Source organism: Tursiops truncatus, chromosome 10 (assembly GCF_011762595.2).
Source record: "Tursiops truncatus isolate mTurTru1 chromosome 10, mTurTru1.mat.Y, whole genome shotgun sequence".
Taxonomy (NCBI): Eukaryota; Metazoa; Chordata; class Mammalia; order Artiodactyla; family Delphinidae; genus Tursiops; species Tursiops truncatus.
In genome coordinates this window covers 75407778-75427009 of record NC_047043.1, presented here as the reverse complement: position 1 = coordinate 75427009, position 19232 = coordinate 75407778, and the positions used below count along the sequence as shown (strand labels likewise).

The window sequence follows — 19232 nt, the reverse complement described above, 5'->3', positions numbered from 1 at the left end:
CAGACAATATTACAAGGCTACAGTAATCACAACAGTGTGGTACTGGCACAAAAACAGATGTATGGATCAATGGAACAGAACAGAGAGACCAGAAATAAACCCACACGCCTATGGTCAATTAATCTACAACCAAGGCAGCAAAAATATACAATGGGGAAAAGACAGTCTCTTTTGCAAGTGGTGTTGGGAAAGCTGGTCAGCTGCATGTAAATCAATGAAGTTAAAACACACCCTCACACCATACACACAAAATGGTTTAAAGGCCTAAATATAAGACATGACACCATAAAACTCCTGGAAGGTAAAACAGGCAAAGCGTTTTCAGACATAAATTGTAGCAATGTTTTCTTAGATCAGTTTCCCAAGGCAAAAGCAATAAAAGCAAAAATAAACAAATGGAACCAAATCAAACTAAAAAGTTTTTGCACAGCAAAGGAGGCCATCAACAAAACAAAAAGACAACCTACGGAATGGTAGAAAATGTCTGCAGTTGATACACCTGACAACGGGTTAATTTCCAAAATATACAAAGAGCTCATACAACTCAATATCAAAAGAACAAGCAACCCAATCCAAAAATGGGCAGAAGACCTAAACAGACATTTCTCCAATGAAGACATACAGATAGCCAACAGGCACATGAAAAGATGCTCAACATCGCTAATTATTAGAGAAATGAAAATTAAAACCACAATGAGGTATCACCTCACACTGGTCAGAATGGCTATCATCAAAAAGTCTACAAATAACAAATGCTGGAGAGGGTGTGGAGAAAAGGGGACCCTTCTACACTGTTGGTGGGAATGTAAATCGGTGCAGCTGCTATGAAAAAGAGTACGGAGGTTCCTTAAAAAACTAAAAATAGAGCTACTATATGATCCAGCAATCCCAGTCCTGGGCATATATCTAGAAAAGACAAAAACTGTAATTTGAAAAGATACATGCACCCCAATGTTCAAAAAGTAGCACTATTTACAAGAGCCGAGACTTGGAAGCAAACCAAATGCCCATCAATAGACGACAGGTTTAAGAAGATGCACCACACACACACACACACACTGAAATATTACTCAGCCGTAAAAAGGAATGAAATATTGCCATTTGCAACAACATGGAAGGACCTAGAGATTATCATACTAAGTGAAGTAAGTCAGATAGAAAAAGACAATTATTATACGATGTGACTTATATGTGGAATCTAAAAAATAATACAGATGAATATATATACAAAGCAGAAACAGACTCACAGATGTAGAAAACAAACTTATGGTTGCCGAAGAGGAAAGAGAGGTGGGGGAAGGATAAATTAGGAGCATGGCATTCACATATACAAACTACTATACATAAAATAGATAAGCAACAAGGATTTACTGTATAACACAGAGAACAATATTCAGTATCTTACAATAACCTACAATGGAAAATAATCTGGAAAAAAATATAACTGAATCACTTTGCTGTACACCAGAAACGAACACAATATTGTAAATCAACTATAAACTTCAATTTAAAAAGTCATGCAAATAAAGCAAGTAAACTAGCTTTTTTGACATTTATTTCCTTTTTGATAGCGCCTCCAAGAGGCACTTAAATAAAACTCACGCTAGGGAAAATCATAGGCAGTGTCATATTTAAAACTACGGAAGCCAACAGTCCTGGAAGGGAAGTCCAAGAGGCACTTAAATAAAACTCACGCTAGGGAAAATCATAGGCAGTGTCATATTTAAAACTACAGAAGCCAACAGTCCTGGAAAGGGAAGGGAAGGGACACTATCCTGGGATAGTGTCCAATGGCCAACGCGCTACCATCTGAGAGCCACTGTTCTAGAATAAAACACATCCAAGTACACCGGACTAAAAACGATCATGTTCCCTGACTGATCATGAATGCAAGGCAGGCAACCGTCTCAATGTGCTACTTGTGCTCCTTTGACCTCCTACAGCAGGACCGGGGGTGCCGCCATTTTGTTTGGGTGACAAAATCATGGCATGATTCTTGCCTAATATTTATGGTCAACGTTTTATTGGAGCCACACAAGCCATGCTGTCTGCTGACCACCCAAGCCAATGGCATGGTGTGATTCCATGAGCAACACCGTATTCAGATCTCGATCATCACAGAAGCCGGAGTCAGCGCTCACTAGCTGCGGGGCTGGTTTGAATGCCCAAGGAGGCCCACAAAATAGGGAAAATACGGAGCTGCTCATATTTACGCAGGAAGACTTTAAAGAAATCCACATCACACTGGTCAACAGTTCGCGCTCAGCACTGCATTTTAGGGTGAACCTGCTCTCCTTTTCACTGCTGACAGGTACCCACACTGTGTAAGAGAAGAGAAGAACCTTTGGAGGAAAAGAAGGACGAAGGGCTAGGAATGTTTTCTTTCTCACAGAAGCAGACATGGAATTGTGTCTGCTTGGCTTCTCTGAATTGACCGTTTTCCCTTCTGCAATGAACATTCTGTGCTAACTTCAGAGAGCATGTTGGCAGGGTCGGGGTGGGAAGGTCTGAACCGATAATACTTGGGTGGCTGATGCCTTCCTGTCTGAGGACTGACACAGCTGTGACCTCCACTCAGCTCACCAGCAAGGAACCGGTTTGGCCACATGAAAATGAGCTGTTTCTGTCCCTTTGGGAGACAGAAAAGGATACGTGAAGCTGTGCCTGATACAAGTAAAGCATTATCTAAGGTGGTTTAGAGTAAAGAAACTGGGGAGCCACTATGGTTAATTTATTTCTTCACTATTTTCTTGAAACAATAGTACCTACAGAGAGGTCATACTTTGGAAGTCGTGGAGAAAAACTCTTTCCATTATTTCCCTCTGAGTGTATGGGTGGCAGAGTAGAAGCATAAAAAGATGTTAACAAAGCACTTTCGACTATATCCAGTTCCCAAATGTCAAAACGCCTCTAACTGACAAATACTTGACAAGATATCCAAGCCTAAAAATCTGCCTTTTGTTTAGGCCACTAAACTGCAATAAAACCCAGTATGTGTTAAATGGTTCTCTTCCCTCCCCCAGCCCCAACTAAACAATTACCTCTCTATGCCTCCCCTTCACAGGGCCTCCTAAAAAAAAAAAAAAAAAAAAAAAAGCCAAACTTGAATTTTTTAACCTCATTATCTCAAGCCTTTATAGCTTTGAGGAGAAAAGCATTCATCTTAATCGACAAAAAGGATCCCTTTTCAAAGTCCTGCCCCCGCCCCCTCCCCGAACCTTGAGGATATAAATATTTGGGCTGCAATTTTCTTTTATTTTAATAAAACAAGGCTGGCTTCACCATTAGGAAGCAAACTTGTTTCATATTTCTTTACCTCCTTAAGGCCAGCAGATCCTGTTACGCAGCCACATTGCTAGTCCTTCTTTTTTCATCGCAATGGAATTAAAAGGAAAAAAAGCTCAAGGTAAAATGTCTGCCGGCTGCAGGGAGGCCAAATGAATCAGTTTCCCCTGGTCCCACACTGCCTACCTTTGTTGGTGGGCTCTCTCTCCTGCACAGAGCTCCTTCTAGACAACCTGCTCCACTTACCGCCCCCAGAGTGGCAACACCAATGTGTCAGGACGTGGCCAGCACCTCCGCTGATTTATTAAAAAATGGACAACTGACCCAAGGCCAGCCAGTGTGCTGTTGGCTGATGTCTATTCGGATCTATCTTCCTGAACGCTTGACTCCAGACCCAGACTACCGTCAGTTGGTAGCTGGCCCTTGAGTTGAAAGGTTAACTGGTACTAGAGTAACCATATTGGGCTCCAATCCCCTCCAAAGAAAACCACACTCAAACTGGGAGAGGGAAGGAACCAGAAGTTTGCAAGAGTACAGAATCGCAAAGCCGTGGTAGAAACTCCAAGAAGTGAGAGCGGCGCCTAAGAGGCAGAAAGTAAAGTTTGTGCCTCACTTACTAGTTGCAGTCCTGGTCATGATGACTTCATCTCAGGATGACCCTACTATGGTTTCTTTCACATATTCCCCCTACTGAAGCTACTTTAAGAGGGTTTCTGTCTCTGACACCCCGAACAGCCCTGGCCAGGACACAATCCAATCCTATTTCCCCCACTCCCTTTTCTATATTCTCTGCCCTTGTTAGGAAACTCTTTGGTCTATTCCCCAAGCCAGCCAGGTTCATAATCTTGTTGCCTGTGTCCTCTTCAGTTATATTACTGACATTTACCACATAACTTCAAAACTTCCACTTTGCCTCTACATCAGCCTTACCCCTAGCTGTCCAATGCTGGGGAGGCATTTCCACGGATGGCTCTGATAGGAATGTTCCATTTTTTAGACAGTCCGGGTCAATGGCTCAAATCCACTTCCTTACAAATCCTACCCGTTGTTCTTGGCTCTGTTTTCTGAAATTATGGAGCAGAAATCTACTCTTCTTCTACCTCCGTGCAGGCTGCATTTTTGATGACTGACATATCCTATTTCCCCTTCCATCTATGATTCCTCGTGAGGTGATGTCAAAGCCCTTCATCCCCTGGTGGATCCTCTTCCTCTGACATTGCCCCTGACCTCATCCCCATTTCACCAAATTCTTACCCACAGTTACGTGCTCAGCCTAAACCCACCTCCCTATGACATCTGCCAGGCCACACTCGGAGAGAAACAGCTCTATGTAGGGGTTGGCAGCATGGGTTTGGAATCAGACAAACCCGGGCTTGGTTTCTGGCTTCAATCTTCATTGACCATGAATCTTTGGGCATGTTACGCAATCTGTCCCTGCCACGATGTTCTTATGTGTCCCGTCTTTGTGCAACATACCCAATTCGCGATGTTGTTTTGCAACTAAGTCAATGAGATGTAAGATGCTTATCACACAGAAAGAGCTCAATCAATGGTATTTTTTCTTTCATTTCTTCAGGCATACAAATTTCTCTCTTCTGGACTTAGGGGAGGTTTAGCAGCTCCAAGCATGATCTTTGGGATCAGACACCATGGCTGGGTCATGGTTGTGTGACCTTGGGCAAGTCACTACACTTCTGCTGTCTCTCCTCTGTAACACAGGGGTACAAATAGCACCTACCTCATGGGACTGTTGTTCATGAAGATTAAGTGAGTTAACACATATAAAGAGCTGAAAAGAGTTCCTGGCATACACTCATCACAGAGGGTAGCTACTATCTCCTCAAGATCGAATACTTACAAGATACCTGATTTCATGCCTGCAGTTCTCCTCAGCTAGTTAATTTGTGGCTCAGCAACCAAGTTTTATATTTTACAATTCTTGGGTGCAAAAACATGTTTCTTGGAAAAAATGAAAAGAATCAATGAGAAGCAAAGGATGCCAAAAAAAAAAAAAAATCCTTACCCTGATATAGTCTAGCAATGTTAGATAGTTAAGTCAACTCAAAACAAGTAAAAACAGAAGCCCTTTGGGGGCCAAATAGCTACCTGATGATAAGAGATGGGGACAGGCGTCCGGAAGACTATCCACTCCACAATTTCGCTACACGGTGGGGTAGTCAAAGAACCTGTGTACCGGTAATAGCTGCTCAGGGATGCAGGCAGGAGGTCCCGGAGGACGAAAGGATCCAGAAAGGTCTCCTTCTCTGTTTGGGGGAAGAGGGAAAAGAAAAGCACAGTGGTAAGTCATTCTATGCTGCAGACACACAGTCAAAACCCTTGGCATGCGGGTGCCACATCACAAGTCTTGTGTTTATTTACATCCCGGGAAGCATTTGGTGGTGGGAGAGCCATGGAAAACAAAGCAGCATTTCCCAGGGTGTGTGTGCTCCGAGACATCCTACTGCACTGCATTTCATGAAAAATGGGTTCCAGGGTAAACAGCACTGGGCAACACTTCAGGCCCTCCCTCTTCCCCCAGGAAATAGACGAAACACTGGCAGAGTCAAGTCACTAAATGCTGCAGAAAAGAAAGAGACTTGGTTTTGTTTAACTTGCCCCTTTCCAATATATATTTTTTCAGTTTTCATAATACGTTTTATTTAATCCTTCTTTTTTTTTTTTTTTGGCGGTGCCACATGGCATGTGGGATCTTAGTTCCCCCACCAGGGATCGAACCCACGCCCCCTGCATTGGAAGCATGAAGTCTTAACCACTGGACCACCAGAGAAGTCCCCATTATATTTTAAATATTATTTCAACATGTAATCAAAATGAAAATCATTAACGAGAAATTTTATATATTAATATCTATTCCGTACTAAGTCTTTTTTAACGTTGATTTTAATTTTTAAACATTTTTTATTGAAATATAGTTGATTTACAATGTTCTGTTAGTTTTAGGTGTACAGGAAAGTGATTCAGTTATACCCCAACTTGTTTCATCATAGACCCCTTCTCCGTCTAATCTTTATGAACTAATAATCAGGCAAACGAACTTTGGGACTCCCATGAGAGATTAAGTAGGAAAAGAAAACTGTAAGCCAATGGTAAAGTGCAATTCCAAAGCTGGTTACGTTTCATTATGGTTTCACCCAAGGCTTATTCAGATCAAGGCACGGCCCTGAACTTGCAAAATGATGGCCCTGAAAATAGGCTTCTTTTTACAAAAGTGGAGTGGTCTTCCCTTAAGTAGAAGAAATGACATTTAAGCTGGGACCCAACAATGATATCTCACAATAACTCTACGAGGAAAACAAGTTAGAGAAGAGGTTAGTTCCTACATAGCAAAGCTGGGATATGAACCCTTGCACCTTGACACCAGAGCTTGCACAATTCTGACTCAGACTGAAGAAGCTAAAGTAAACTAGGTGAATATTGAACTGTGGGGGCAAAAGACGAAAAGAAGAGCATTTCAAGCTGTGAGAACAGTATGTGCAAAGGTCCTGAGGCACGAATCAGCAGTGCAACAGACTTTAGGCACTACACTATAACACTTTCAGTCAGACCCAGAAGATCATCCAGCTTCTTTCACAAATCAGAGAGGGTTTTAGTCTCCAGCTGGGTCTTCAAACGTCTAGCCCTGCATTTAAGTCTGGAATGCCCACCTCATTCCTGTTGGGGATGTAATAAGGCTATTACGGTCCTGCTAATGGCTTGCCTTAGCTCCCCTATGGCCTCCTCCATGTGCCCCTGGACATTTCTTGGGGACCTCAAGGCTCCAGGTTACTTCATGGACACTCCTGTGACTTCCAGGAATATTATTCCCAGCCTCACGCCTCCTCCCTCCTTTTCCTTCATACAGAACAAGCAGTATACGTATTTGGGCAAATGTGTATCCTTAGATGCAAAAGGTCTATGTAACTGGGGGTTAAGGCAAAAACCCAGCAGAAATCAACTATATCAGAATAATGGGGCTTCCCTGGTGGCGCAGTGGTTGAGAGTCCACCTGCCGATGCAGGGGACGCGGGTTTGTGCCTCGGTCCGGGAGGATCCCACATGCCGCGGAGCGGCTAGGCCCGTGAGCCACGGCCTCTGAGCCTGCGTGTCCGGAGCCTGTGCTCCGCAACGGCAGAGGCCACAACAGTGAGAGGTCCGCGTACCGCAAAAAAAAAAAAAAAAAAAAAGAAAGAAAAAAAAAGAATAATGAAAATGGCCATTTCCTTTTGGTAGAGATTTGTTGAACAAAACTTAATATTTATTTAGCTTTTACTATATGTCAGGCACTCTTCTGAGTACTCATCTGTTGCAAACATTTAAACAGCACTTACTGTATGTGCCAGGTACTGTTCTAAGAGCTTTACAAAGATTGATTTATTTAATACTTAAAATAGTCCCATGAAGTATTACCATCCCCAATTTACAGAGCTGGAACGTACAACCATGTAGTTGAGTTTGGAATCCAGGCTTTCATGATTCTTAAGCCATCACCACACCCTTTCACTTTACAACCCTATGGAGTAAGTACTTTTTTTTTTTTTTTTTTTTTTGCGGTACGCGGGCTTCTCACTGTTGCGGCCTCTCCCGTTGTGGAGCACAGGCTCCGGACGCGCAGGCTCAGCGGCCATGGCTCACGGGCCCAGCCGCTTCGCAGCATGTGGGATCTTCCCGGATCGGGGCGCGAACCCGTGTCCCCCGCATCGGCAGGCAGACTCCCAACCACTGCGCCACCAGGGAAGCCCTGGAGTAAGTACTTTTAATGCTCCAATTTTCCAGATGTGGAACTTAAGGCCCAGAGAGGGTAAATCACTAAGCCCAAGGTCACCAGTGAACGGTAAAGTGGCCGCAGTTATTCACAAGGCTCAGAAACCTTACCTGAGTCTCGCAAAGGTTTTCAGCTCATTTTTTAAAGGGAAAAATTAAGTATTAATTAATACATGCACCATTGGGTTCTATAATCAGAATGACAAAAGCAGTTTCTACGGGACAAAAGGCTGGAAAGGAAAGAATCACCCCTCTGCCGCTGGCAAACCTGGGCTTTAATTTAACCTGGTTACCGGTAGCCTAAGGATGGGGGAAATCTCTGTAAGCGTGCCTGGCCGAGAGGAGGAACCGTGTTGACCTTTGCTTGCTGCACTTCCTGGGCCGTGCAAATAGTCAACAAGAGGTCCCAGGCAATAGAAGGTGCACAGGCCCTGGCATCATGAACCACAAAATCACCACCTTCATTTCTCCATCACGCGGCAGGTGAACCCGGCGTCACCCCGCAGCACACTAACCTGCTTTAGGATCAAGGGCTCCAGGTTGAAGGACCGGAAAACCTTTAGAGTCTTCCCCTCGGGGCCTGACCCAATATTAGGGTTGCAGTTAAGCATGCTGTATGCAGACAGGTAGTGACAGGACAACCCCTGTGAGCCCGAGGCAGCAAAGCCCCCATCTAAAGCACCCACTCAAGGAAGAGGCTGTGGCTTTATAGGAAAAGATAAATGTGAAACACCTGCCCCACCAATCTGAAGTGGGTGGATTTCAAAAGGGAACACGTTTCAGCTGGAACAGGACCCATAAGTGCTTGTATGGGCTCTTGAATTCAGCAAGGACTGATGGAAACTGCAGGTGTGACCACTGCTACAAATGCAGAAGGGTTTCTCTGTCCTGGATCAACCCAAGGGCTTCAGATGCAGGTTCTGATTTAATTGCTTAGAAGGTGTAATCAGATCAGTGGCGGGGTGGGTAGAGCTGGTGAGGGGGACAGAAAAGGGAGGGGCTTCACTACTTGCTGATTCCACCACCATCACTGCCATTGGATCTCAGGATTCTGAGACCTGAAAGGGCCTTAGACCACCCTAGGTCAGTGGCTTCGGGAACCAAAGAACCCTTTCTTCAAACCAAATCTTACACAGGAGCCCGGCAACTCAAACAGCCGAAGTGCAGCCATCGGGGCTGAAGCTGAGCTGGGAACCCAGGGACACTTTGAAAACCACCAATTTGGTCCAATTCTTTTTTTTGTTTGTTTTTGCGGTACGCGGGCCTCTCACTGTTGTGGCCTCTCCCGTTGCGGAGCACAGGCTCCGGATGCGCAGGCTCAGTGGCCATGGCTCATGGGCCCAGCCGCTCTGCGGCATGTGGGATCTTCCCGGATCGGGGCACGAACCCGTGTCCCCTGAATCGGCAGGTGGACTCTCAACCACTGCGTCACCAGGGAAGCCCTAGTCCAATTCTTTAATTTTACAGCTAGGGAAATGGGAGACCAGAGAGAAGTAATGGACCCAAGGTCAAAAACTAAGGGAGAAAACAGAGACTGGGATGGGATTCTTTCTTCAAAGACACCACTTAGGATCTGAAACAGTAAGCCTGGGAGCAGGAAATATCACGTAACGCTGAAGACCTCATCAACACCTCATTTCTCCATCCCTTACAGGGACTGATGAAACGAGCAGATTCTCAGCCTGCTGGGTTCAAATCCCAACTCCTCCACCTGTGAGCTGTATGACCTTAGTTACTATACCTTCCTAGGCTGTTGCGAAGATTAAATAAATCAGTATAAGAAAGGGGTTCAGAAAGAGCCTGCAACAGAGTAAGCATCTCATAAATGATAGATATGATTCTCATTCTAATTCTTATTACTTGTTTTATTACCACTAGTATTATTATTACTCTAAGCTACCAAAACCTAGCCATGTATATCTCACATAGCCATGCACTTCCTTGAATGGTCGTGCATGTGTGTTTTTTTTTTAACTGCACTACTGATGTCTCAAAGGCACAGCATGTCTGACACAGTCTCCATCAATCTGAGCACTGCAGGTTAGAGTTTTCTTTGTCAAAGCTCTAGCATGACCTTCGGAATCAACAGATATTCAACAGCTGTGTGACCTTAGGGACGAAAATCTTAACCTCTCTGAGCTACTTCCCTTACCTGTAAAATGGGAATACTGAGATTATTTACCCCTCAGGGATGCTGTGACAATTAATCAAGCTAATAAACGTGGGGGGCTTTAGCACAGTGCCTTGTGAGCCCTGATTTATTAAGGCAAGCACTTGGTCCACTGTGATCTCTGGTCCATTACAAGCCCTCACTTATCAAGGCAAGCACTGGACTGAGAGCCAGCCAGCTTATTTTGTGTTTTAAGCCAGGGACTAGCAAATGTTTTCTGTAAAGTGCCAGGTAGGAAATATTTTAGGTTCTGCAGGGCCAAGAGGCAAAATCGAAGTTGTTACATAGGTACTTATATAAGAAACACACTTCCACAACCTTAGTAACAATGTTCAAAACGCTAATAACTGAGGCCAATTTAAAAAGTATACATCTACTAATGAGAAGAAAGGAATTCTTTGGGGCAGGGGAAAGGCAGGAAGAACATTTCGCTTAATTAGGGTTCGCATGTGAAAACCATTCTTAGCTCAGGAGCCATACAAAAACAGTCAGTGGAATGGATTTGGCCATCGGGCCATATTGTGCCCTCCTGGTTGCAAGCCAAGTATAGGAGGGTGGGGGGCAAGTGTTAGAAAGTCATCTTGAGAGCCACAGCAACAACTGGGGGCGGGGCAGGCCACATGTTCAGGGGTCCCCATCACTAATGGTCATTTATTTTATGAACATACGTTACAGAATGAACTCCTGAGCTGTTTTCTTTCTCCCTTGACTTTTCTAAGTTCAACTTGAACATTGATTTTTGCTGATCTTTCTAAAAATTCCATGTCCTGCTCAGTCCCATAGGAGCGCTCCACTGGCAAATGGAGCTCATAATGCTTAATTGTTATAAGTAACTTTGGAAATGGTACCCCTGTATTTCTGGCACAAAGTTCACAGAAGCCACAAGGCACTCAACTGGCTGGACCCAAGACTGGGTGTTCCCGAGTACAGCCACTGGGAGGAAGGAAGAAGGTACTTTTCAGCTAAAAACTTAAACTCTGCCACTAAGAAAATCTTAGTAAATGTACATGTTATAAAGTGGAGGGACTGCTAGAGCCGGGTCCCTGGAGTTGAATCCTAACTGGTCTACTTAAAACTCTGACCTAAGACAAGTTACTTAACCTCTCTGTCACTGTCTCCTCATCTGTAAAATGGGATTATAATAATGACCTCATCTGGAGGTTTATCGTATCAGGAGAGTATTACATGAATTAACAGTAGTTAAGGGCTTAGGAGAGTGTCTAGCATAGAATAAGCACAGATAAATACTTGTTAAATGAATCCTATTATAAAAGGGCAGTTGACTCCAAAGTCATCCAGATCAGAGCACTCTGCCTCCAACTTTTCTTCTAATTAGTAATTTGAATTCGAAACATTCTTATCCCAGACAGTTAACTAGTTGAGAAGAATATTTGAGATACTCTACTTATCCTACAATCCATTCCATTATACCATAATAAGCAAGTACTGTGCATTACTAGTTAAAAGAACTGAAAAGGAATGAATCTCATATTCCACTTTCAACTGTCCCAGTGCTGTATGCAGACAATATTATATTTTAATAATTAATTGTTCATCAAAGAAAAAGATGAGAAACAGGGATGCGAAATTCAAAGTTATTCAAATTGCAAAAATTATGAATAATGTATGACTTTTATATTAAATACACACTATATTAAGTAGTCTACATTTCACCCAACTCTTTCATTTTCAAGCATTCTGAACGACAATATGAATAATCAGTTAGGGGAGGTTTATTTAGAAAAAGAAATACCTTATTTGAATGCAAACAGAGTATATCAGGAGATGATTAAATTTTTCTTATCAATTAGAAAATTCTGTATGAGGGCTTTAAAGTCATGGTCAGCCATTAAACCCAGAGCGGCCCAGTTATCCTTGCAGTTTCCTTTCAACATTAAATTATATCCGGCTCGATTCTGTTCAATTTCTTATTTCTGATAGCAGTGCTAGGAGGCAATCTTTAATTAAAGAAAATTTGAAAGATTCAAACATGCATAATTGGATTAAAAATGTGATCATTAAAACATTAGATGATAATCATCTGATTGACTGCATTTTTCAGTGTGTTAATAACCTAATATTTTCAATGCTTTGGTTATATAGGAAAAAAGAAAGCCTTTATAAAACATGATGATCAACAGAGATGAAAACTGTACAGTAATCGAGAAATATGGAATTATACTGAAAATATTCACACACACCCAAATGAACAAAGTATTTCATTGGAAAGTATATGGACAGAATGTGATAGTCTCTAGGGGAAGAACACCAGTCCTATCCCCAAAACAAGGAATCAACCAATTTTAGGGAAGTATATAAAATGAACTAAGAACAGAAAGCCCAAGTTTCAGTGTTTAGCCCAATGATTGGTTTCTTCAGGGTTTCCCAAAATTTTTATAAGGAAAAGTTATTAATTTTTCCTTAAAATCGCCTTCTGCTTCATATTGGGGAAGGTAGGGAGAGTGACAGTGGAAAAAAACTGGGGATTAGGTCATGCTAAACGGGAGAAGATTCATGACGGTGCTGCTCAAATTTAATGTGTGTGCAAATCACCTGGGAAGCCTGTTAAACTCTAGATTCTGAGCCAGTAGGTTTGGGATGGGGACTGAGATTCTGCATTTTTAATAATGCTGATCACACCTGAGAAGCCGGTTTCTATGAGGACTGTATCAGTGGGCTCCTCCCTGTTCTACAGCCTCATCCACTGCTACTTTCTGGCCCTTAGGTTGAGCCATACTGACCTCTTGGCTGGTCCATGATCACACTACCCCAGGGCCTTTGCACTGGCTCTTCACGCTGCCTGGAACATTTTTTTCACTGCTCTATGCATGGCTGGTTGCAGACCAAATGCCTTTCAGCTGCTAACAACTTACTCCTATTTGAATGACAAATTTCTCAATGAGGTCTCCCCTGACCACTGTTTTGAAAAGGTGTCAAAGGGCAGGCTCGTTGAGAGGGAAGCATTTGATTGAAAAACCTGAAGATGGAAGCAAGCCAGGTGCCTACCTGGGGAGAACATTCCAGGCACAGAGAAATGCCCCTGCAAAGGGATTCTGCCCGGTGTGTGGCTGGAGCGAAGTGGAGCAAAAGGGAAAGTGGAAGAAAAGTTCAAGTGCCCCAAATTTGACAGCTCTAGGAGGAAAACATCAGCTGCTGGTTAAGGATAATCTGGAATTTGGCGAAAAATTGTGAAGAGGCCAAAACACTAGACATAGAGTCAGCAGCTCTGGGTTAAGCCTGGACTAGGCACGATGGGCTGGGAGGGGCCACGGGTCTGACAAGCTGGTGACAGAAGGGCCTGCCCAACAGCGTCAGGAAGTGGGAGGTCGGGATGGAAAGCAAGAGCCTGAAGGCCAGGATCCAGGGACTTAAGGAGCTTGGCATCTAGAAGCCACCAGGGAGTAAGAGAGCATTACACTATAATTAAGATGGTGGCAGAGGGAGTCAAGGAACTAATTTTCTGACCTAAATATAAGAAATGAAACTTGCTCTATCTGATTGGATGTTGACTGTCATTCACATCATCTCTCTCATCAATAAGGAGGATGAAACAGCAAAGACGGGGCAATGAAGTGGGGCTGGACCGTTTTCAAGGTGTAGCTGTCTGCAAGACTTCATGGCAGATGATTTTAAGGGAAAAGCACCACACTGAAGTTACAACAAGGGGATCCTGGGGAAGTCACCCAAAAGAGTTTCAAAGGACGCTAGTTCTATTTCATTTACAAATAAGGAAAATGAAGTCCACAGAGGGAAAGTGACTGAACCAAGACCACACAGTGAGATGGGGAGGGAGTCTGGGTATCCCTTTCTACTACCCAGTTCTGTACCCCTGGGCCCCCAGTTCCTCACCTGCAGCTGACATAAACATGATCAGCTGAGGAAATCTCTCTGAAGACTGAAAAACTCATTTAGCTTTTTAAACATAAATCTAACCCTGACACTGCCCAGCTCAAAATCATCCAGTGGTTTCTCACTTCATTTAGAATAAAATCCAAACTCGTCACCACGGCCATGAGGCCCTCCATGATCTGCTAACTCTGCAACCCGTCTTCTCTCTGCCCTCTCCCTTGTTGATCATCACCTTCCTTCTCACCTTTCTGTTCCCTCTGCCTACAATGCCTGCCCTACTCCCACCCCCACTCCATACGGGTGATTCCTTTCCATTCTTCAGATCTCAGTTCATCTCCTGACACCCAACCCTGAGCGCCCCATCTAAGGCTGTTCCCGCTGCTATTAACCATCTACATCACACCTGGTTTATTTCCTTCCCAGATGCATTCACTTATTTACTGTCTGTCTCCTCCAAGAGCTGGATAATTCCACAAGAGCAAAGCCTTTGCCTGTTTTGTTCACTCTGTATATCCAGCAACAAAAACACCGCCCAGAACATAGTAGATGCCCAATCTTTGTGAAAAGAGAATGAAGGAACAAACAAACACAGCAGTTGGTGTATTTTAAATAACCAATAAATCCTAGATTTCTTCATATCCGTGTCACCATCAATCATAACATGCCCCATTATTTCAAATGCCACTAGTAAAGGCAACAAGTTGCTAATTAAGCAATGATACAGTATCACCTGGAAGGTGCGTCCTAGTTTTAGAGTTGTTAAAATATGAATGAAAAAAATTGTAACTATGTGTAGTGACGGATGTGAACGAGATGTACTGTGGTGATCATTTTGCAATATAGACATATATCAAATCATTATGTTATACACCTGAAACTAACATAATGTTATATGTCAATTACATCTCAATAAAAATATGAAGACGTAAGAGTTACAGAATTGATGAAATAGGATGTTGATATAATTCAGCAGGACTCACATCAAAGGTCCCCATCAGCTTTCTGCGTCTACTAGAAGCTGGGTCCAGAGCCTGTTTTATGATCACAGTGCAAGATGCGCACAAGGCCAGGTGGCAGCAAACTCCCATCTGTAATAATGACTGGACTCTCTGGCCTCAGTTTACCTTCCACTGACCTGAACCCTAGACTCCATCCACACAGTGGATGTTCTGTAGTTCACGTCTTTTTACTAGTTCACATTTACGGTGCATGAACTTGGTGCCAGGCCCTGCTGTGGCCTTTCTCTCATTGAGGCCTCACAACCCTGTGAAGTAGGTTTCAAAGTCATGATGAGGGCTGTGACCTTGCCAACAGTCATAGCTGTACAGACCTGGGTCTCCCTCACAGGCTGTGTAATTGATTAGTAATAGTTGTTTTTTTTTTTTTATTTTTAGCAGACTGGAAGCTCCACTACATCAAGACTGTGGCTCCTTACTGTATCCCCTAAGACAGGGCCTGAGATAGTAGCTCCTTTATACGTGGCTGAAAAAAATTGATCAAACTAAGTCACTAAGTAGCTCTAAGTCAGAAGTGGGGAAACTGGGGCCCCGAGGCCACATTCAGCCTAGTACCTGTTTCTGTAAATAAAGTTTTACTGGAACAAAGCCATACCATGGTCTGTGGCCACTTTCAGGCTACTACTGTGCAGTTGAGTTGTTGTAGCACAGAATGGATGGCCGGCAAAGGCTAAAATACTTGCCATTAATCCCTTTACTAAGAAAGTTTGCTGACACCTGCTCCTCTATGAAGGGCAGGGTATTTGGAAGGGATGGCAACAAGCAGTACTATTCAAGCATGGACGGAGCAAACTACATGAGGACATAGAGAGGTGTGGAGCTTATTTCTGCTTCCGAAACACTCTCCACCAGGGTGCAGAGGATTTAATGCACACCCCATGGCCTTCTGCATGGGCACAGTCCAGAGAAGATCTGAGAAGCCCCAACTACGGCATCTTATTTCAGGGTCTGAGCAAGGGCGGCCTGAGCAGAAGAGAGCTCACCTGATTAATCAGACTCCTGTATTCAAGGAACCAGGGTGGCACTCCAAGGTCATGAAATAGCCACTCTACCCAGGTTCAAAGACATCTATTGGTGGTCAGGTGGTCAAATGCAGCATTTTGATTTAAGGGTTGATGTATGAACAAAGCATATGTTGACATTAACATTTCCAAAGAGAAACTACACGAAGAGCGCAGAGTCTTGTCAACAATTAAGGAAATGAACATAACGTTTAACTTATAGAGTTATGGGCTTCCCTGGTGGCGCGGTGGTCGAGAGTCTGCCTGCCGATGCAGGGGACACGGGTTCGTGCCCTGGTCCGGGAAGATCCCACATGCCGCGGAGCGGCTGGGCCCGTGAGCCATGGCCGCTGAGCCTGCGCATCCGGAGCCTGTGCTCCGCAACGGGAGAGGCTGCAGCGGTGAGAGGCCCGCGTACCACAAAAAAAAAAAAAAAAAAAAAAATTACAGAGTTATTCAGTGACAAAATCCCAGTATTATCACTGAACAGTTCCGTTGCTTGCCTCTCTCCCCCACTTGGCTCTGGTGGCCATAACTGACATGGTGTGTACATTCGTTTAGCTTCCTTTTGGTGCTCAGTCAATGACCTAATTCACAGAGGAGAAACCCAGGCAGAAACCAGAGTTAAGTGATTTTGACAATAATCAGGAAGACAGTCAATGCTAGAATTGGAAACTGGCCCAGCAGAATGCATCTGAGTCCATTACAACTGGGTTCAAATCACTGTTCCACTGCCACGAGCTGGGACAAATGAGCCAATCTCTGTGAACCGCAGTTTACCCATCTGTACCATGGATTAAGCATTCTTCTCTCCCTGGGCTACTGCTGAGATTAAATGAGACTCTCTATATAGAACATCTGGGCAGAGCTAGGCACATAGCCTGGGGTTAACAGATGTTTCTGTTTCTTCCTTTCACCTTCTTTCTGGTCCCTGGTCCACCACCCTATCCCCTGGTCTCAAAGGGACTGGCTATCCCAAATCATCTTTGTGCCCATTTTCTTCATCACTTCATTTTATTTTCATACGACCCAACTAAGTCAAGCAACATACATTCTAGTTCAATAGCCGGGTATTGACGGGGCAGAACTCAGAGCTCCACCATCATCTCCTGTCACCTCATGGCCTCCACCAGAGTCACATCAACAAGTAACCACAACAACTTGTTGGGGGTGAGGGTGGGGGGATGGCAGTGATAACAGCTGACACTGGGTGCTGACCGTGTACCAGCCACAAGTTTGTACAGTAAGTCACTGACTCCTCAAGACAAACCAATAAGGTTGGTATTACTATCGCCACTTTATATGGTTAAGAAAACAGAACCACAAAGAGGTGAAGTGATTTGTGCAGCTTGTACAACTAGTCAAAAGCAGAACTGGTATTCAAACCCAGAGCCTGGGTTCTCCAGCCACAAAACGACCCTGCTTCTCCTATCCCAAGATGACACGCGTAGAGCAGGGTAAGAAGGTCACACCAGGCAGCCCCGAGCACTTTAGCGAGCACTTTCACAGTATATAACTGGAGACATATTTTTCAACTCTCTGCTCTTCACACCCCAGTGAAACAACCAGGAAAAGGGCATTTCCTTGGGTTCCCATAATCCTGTTCAAATGATGACATATTGACAAAGGAGGCTGGCTAACCCAGAACTAGCCTCAAATTCAAATTAACCTAAAAGGAATCACTTTTGAAGTCTTTTTCTGACTCAACATGGTTGTTCACAACGCTATTAGTGATAAAATAGAGCCCCACAGCATCCCATTTCCTGGCTTTGACTAAGAAAAGAAATGGAAATAGCGCACATCTATGGTGGTGTTCTGACAAACCGAAATCCAGGAAACTGTGGAAATGGCTTAAGAACGCCTGTTTCTAGAAGATTTTGAGATCAAAGGGGTTCAGATAAGCATCTGCCCTCCCTGGATCGGTAACAGACTTGAGCCTATTAGTCGAGACCAGGGTGCTGCGTATGTATAGCGCACTTCAGGAACGTTCCATGTAATGAGACGCTGGAAACATAAATTTCAGAGGGGGAAATTTTGTCACGTGTTAAGATGCTCAAAACTGTCAGTGGCCTGTAGCTAATATAGCACTGCGTTTCCCATTCAAAAGGGAGAAGATGTGAATTTCTTTCTTGAAGGTGAACATTAAAACAGAACCCCTTTAATTTCATTGAAATATATCTGGATGATGTGGCAATCTGGGCCATATCAACACTGAAGCCCATCTCTGTAAAGTGTATCAAATGTTAGGTAATGACCTGAGTGGGTATTTACACTGTCCCCAAATAAACAAACCACTTTGTGAAGGCAAGACTATTAGCAGAGCTACAATAGTTACTGTTTAGACATGGCAGCGTTGACAAACTTTCTGTAAAGAAGCAGAGAGTAAATATTTAAGGTTTTGCAGGCCAGAGGGTCTCTCTGTCACAACTACTCTGCCGTTACAGTGTAAAAGCAGTCATAGACAGTAAGTAAATGAATGGGCATGGCTGTGTTCCAATAAAACTTTATTTACAAAAACAGGCAGTGGGCCAGATTTGGCCTACAGATTGTATTTCCTAATCTCTGATTTCCAGGACACTGGACACATTCCAGGTACCCTTCCTTCTCAGTACTTTCCCTGTTCTAAAGCATTTAGCATTAATACCCATGAGGCAGATACTTTCACAACTGTCATTTTCCCAGGTGGAAGGCTCAAGGACAGAGAGAGCCAACAATTTGTACAGGATCACACAGCTCCCAAGCTGCAAAGCCAGCATTCAAATCCAAGACAGCCTGAACTCTGAAGTGCTGGTCTAGAATCTCTGTTCGGCAGTGTTCCTAAGAGTCAAATTTCAAGTGAAAAGTAATAAAATTTCATTTCTCTAAAGGTATTCCATAATGCAGATTTTTAACAAAAATTCACTTCAGGGACTTCCCTGGTAGTGCAGTGGATAAGAATCTGCCTGTCAATGCAGGGGACACGGGTTTGATCCTTGGTCCAGGAAGATCCCACATGCCGCGGAGCAACTAAGCCCGTGTGCCACAACTACTGAGCCTGCGCTCTAGAGCCCGTGAGCCACAACTACCGAGCCCGTGGGCCACAACTACTGAAGTCCAAGCACCCTAGAGCCCGTGTGCCACAATTACTGAGCCCACGTACTACAATTATAG

At 43.8% G+C, this 19232-nt stretch overlaps 1 protein-coding gene across 7 annotated transcripts in view; it reads right to left on the bottom strand.

The window, feature by feature from the left end:
• PTPRG (protein tyrosine phosphatase receptor type G) overlaps nt 1–19232 on the bottom strand; it is a 725999-nt gene that overhangs the window by 147521 nt on the left and 559246 nt on the right. For all 7 annotated transcript variants that reach the window (XM_073811323.1, XM_073811322.1, XM_073811324.1 and 4 more), the window contains one exon: nt 5392–5549. In XM_073811323.1, coding sequence (XP_073667424.1) covers nt 5392–5549 — 158 coding nt within the window. The remainder of the gene's footprint in view (nt 1–5391; nt 5550–19232) is intronic.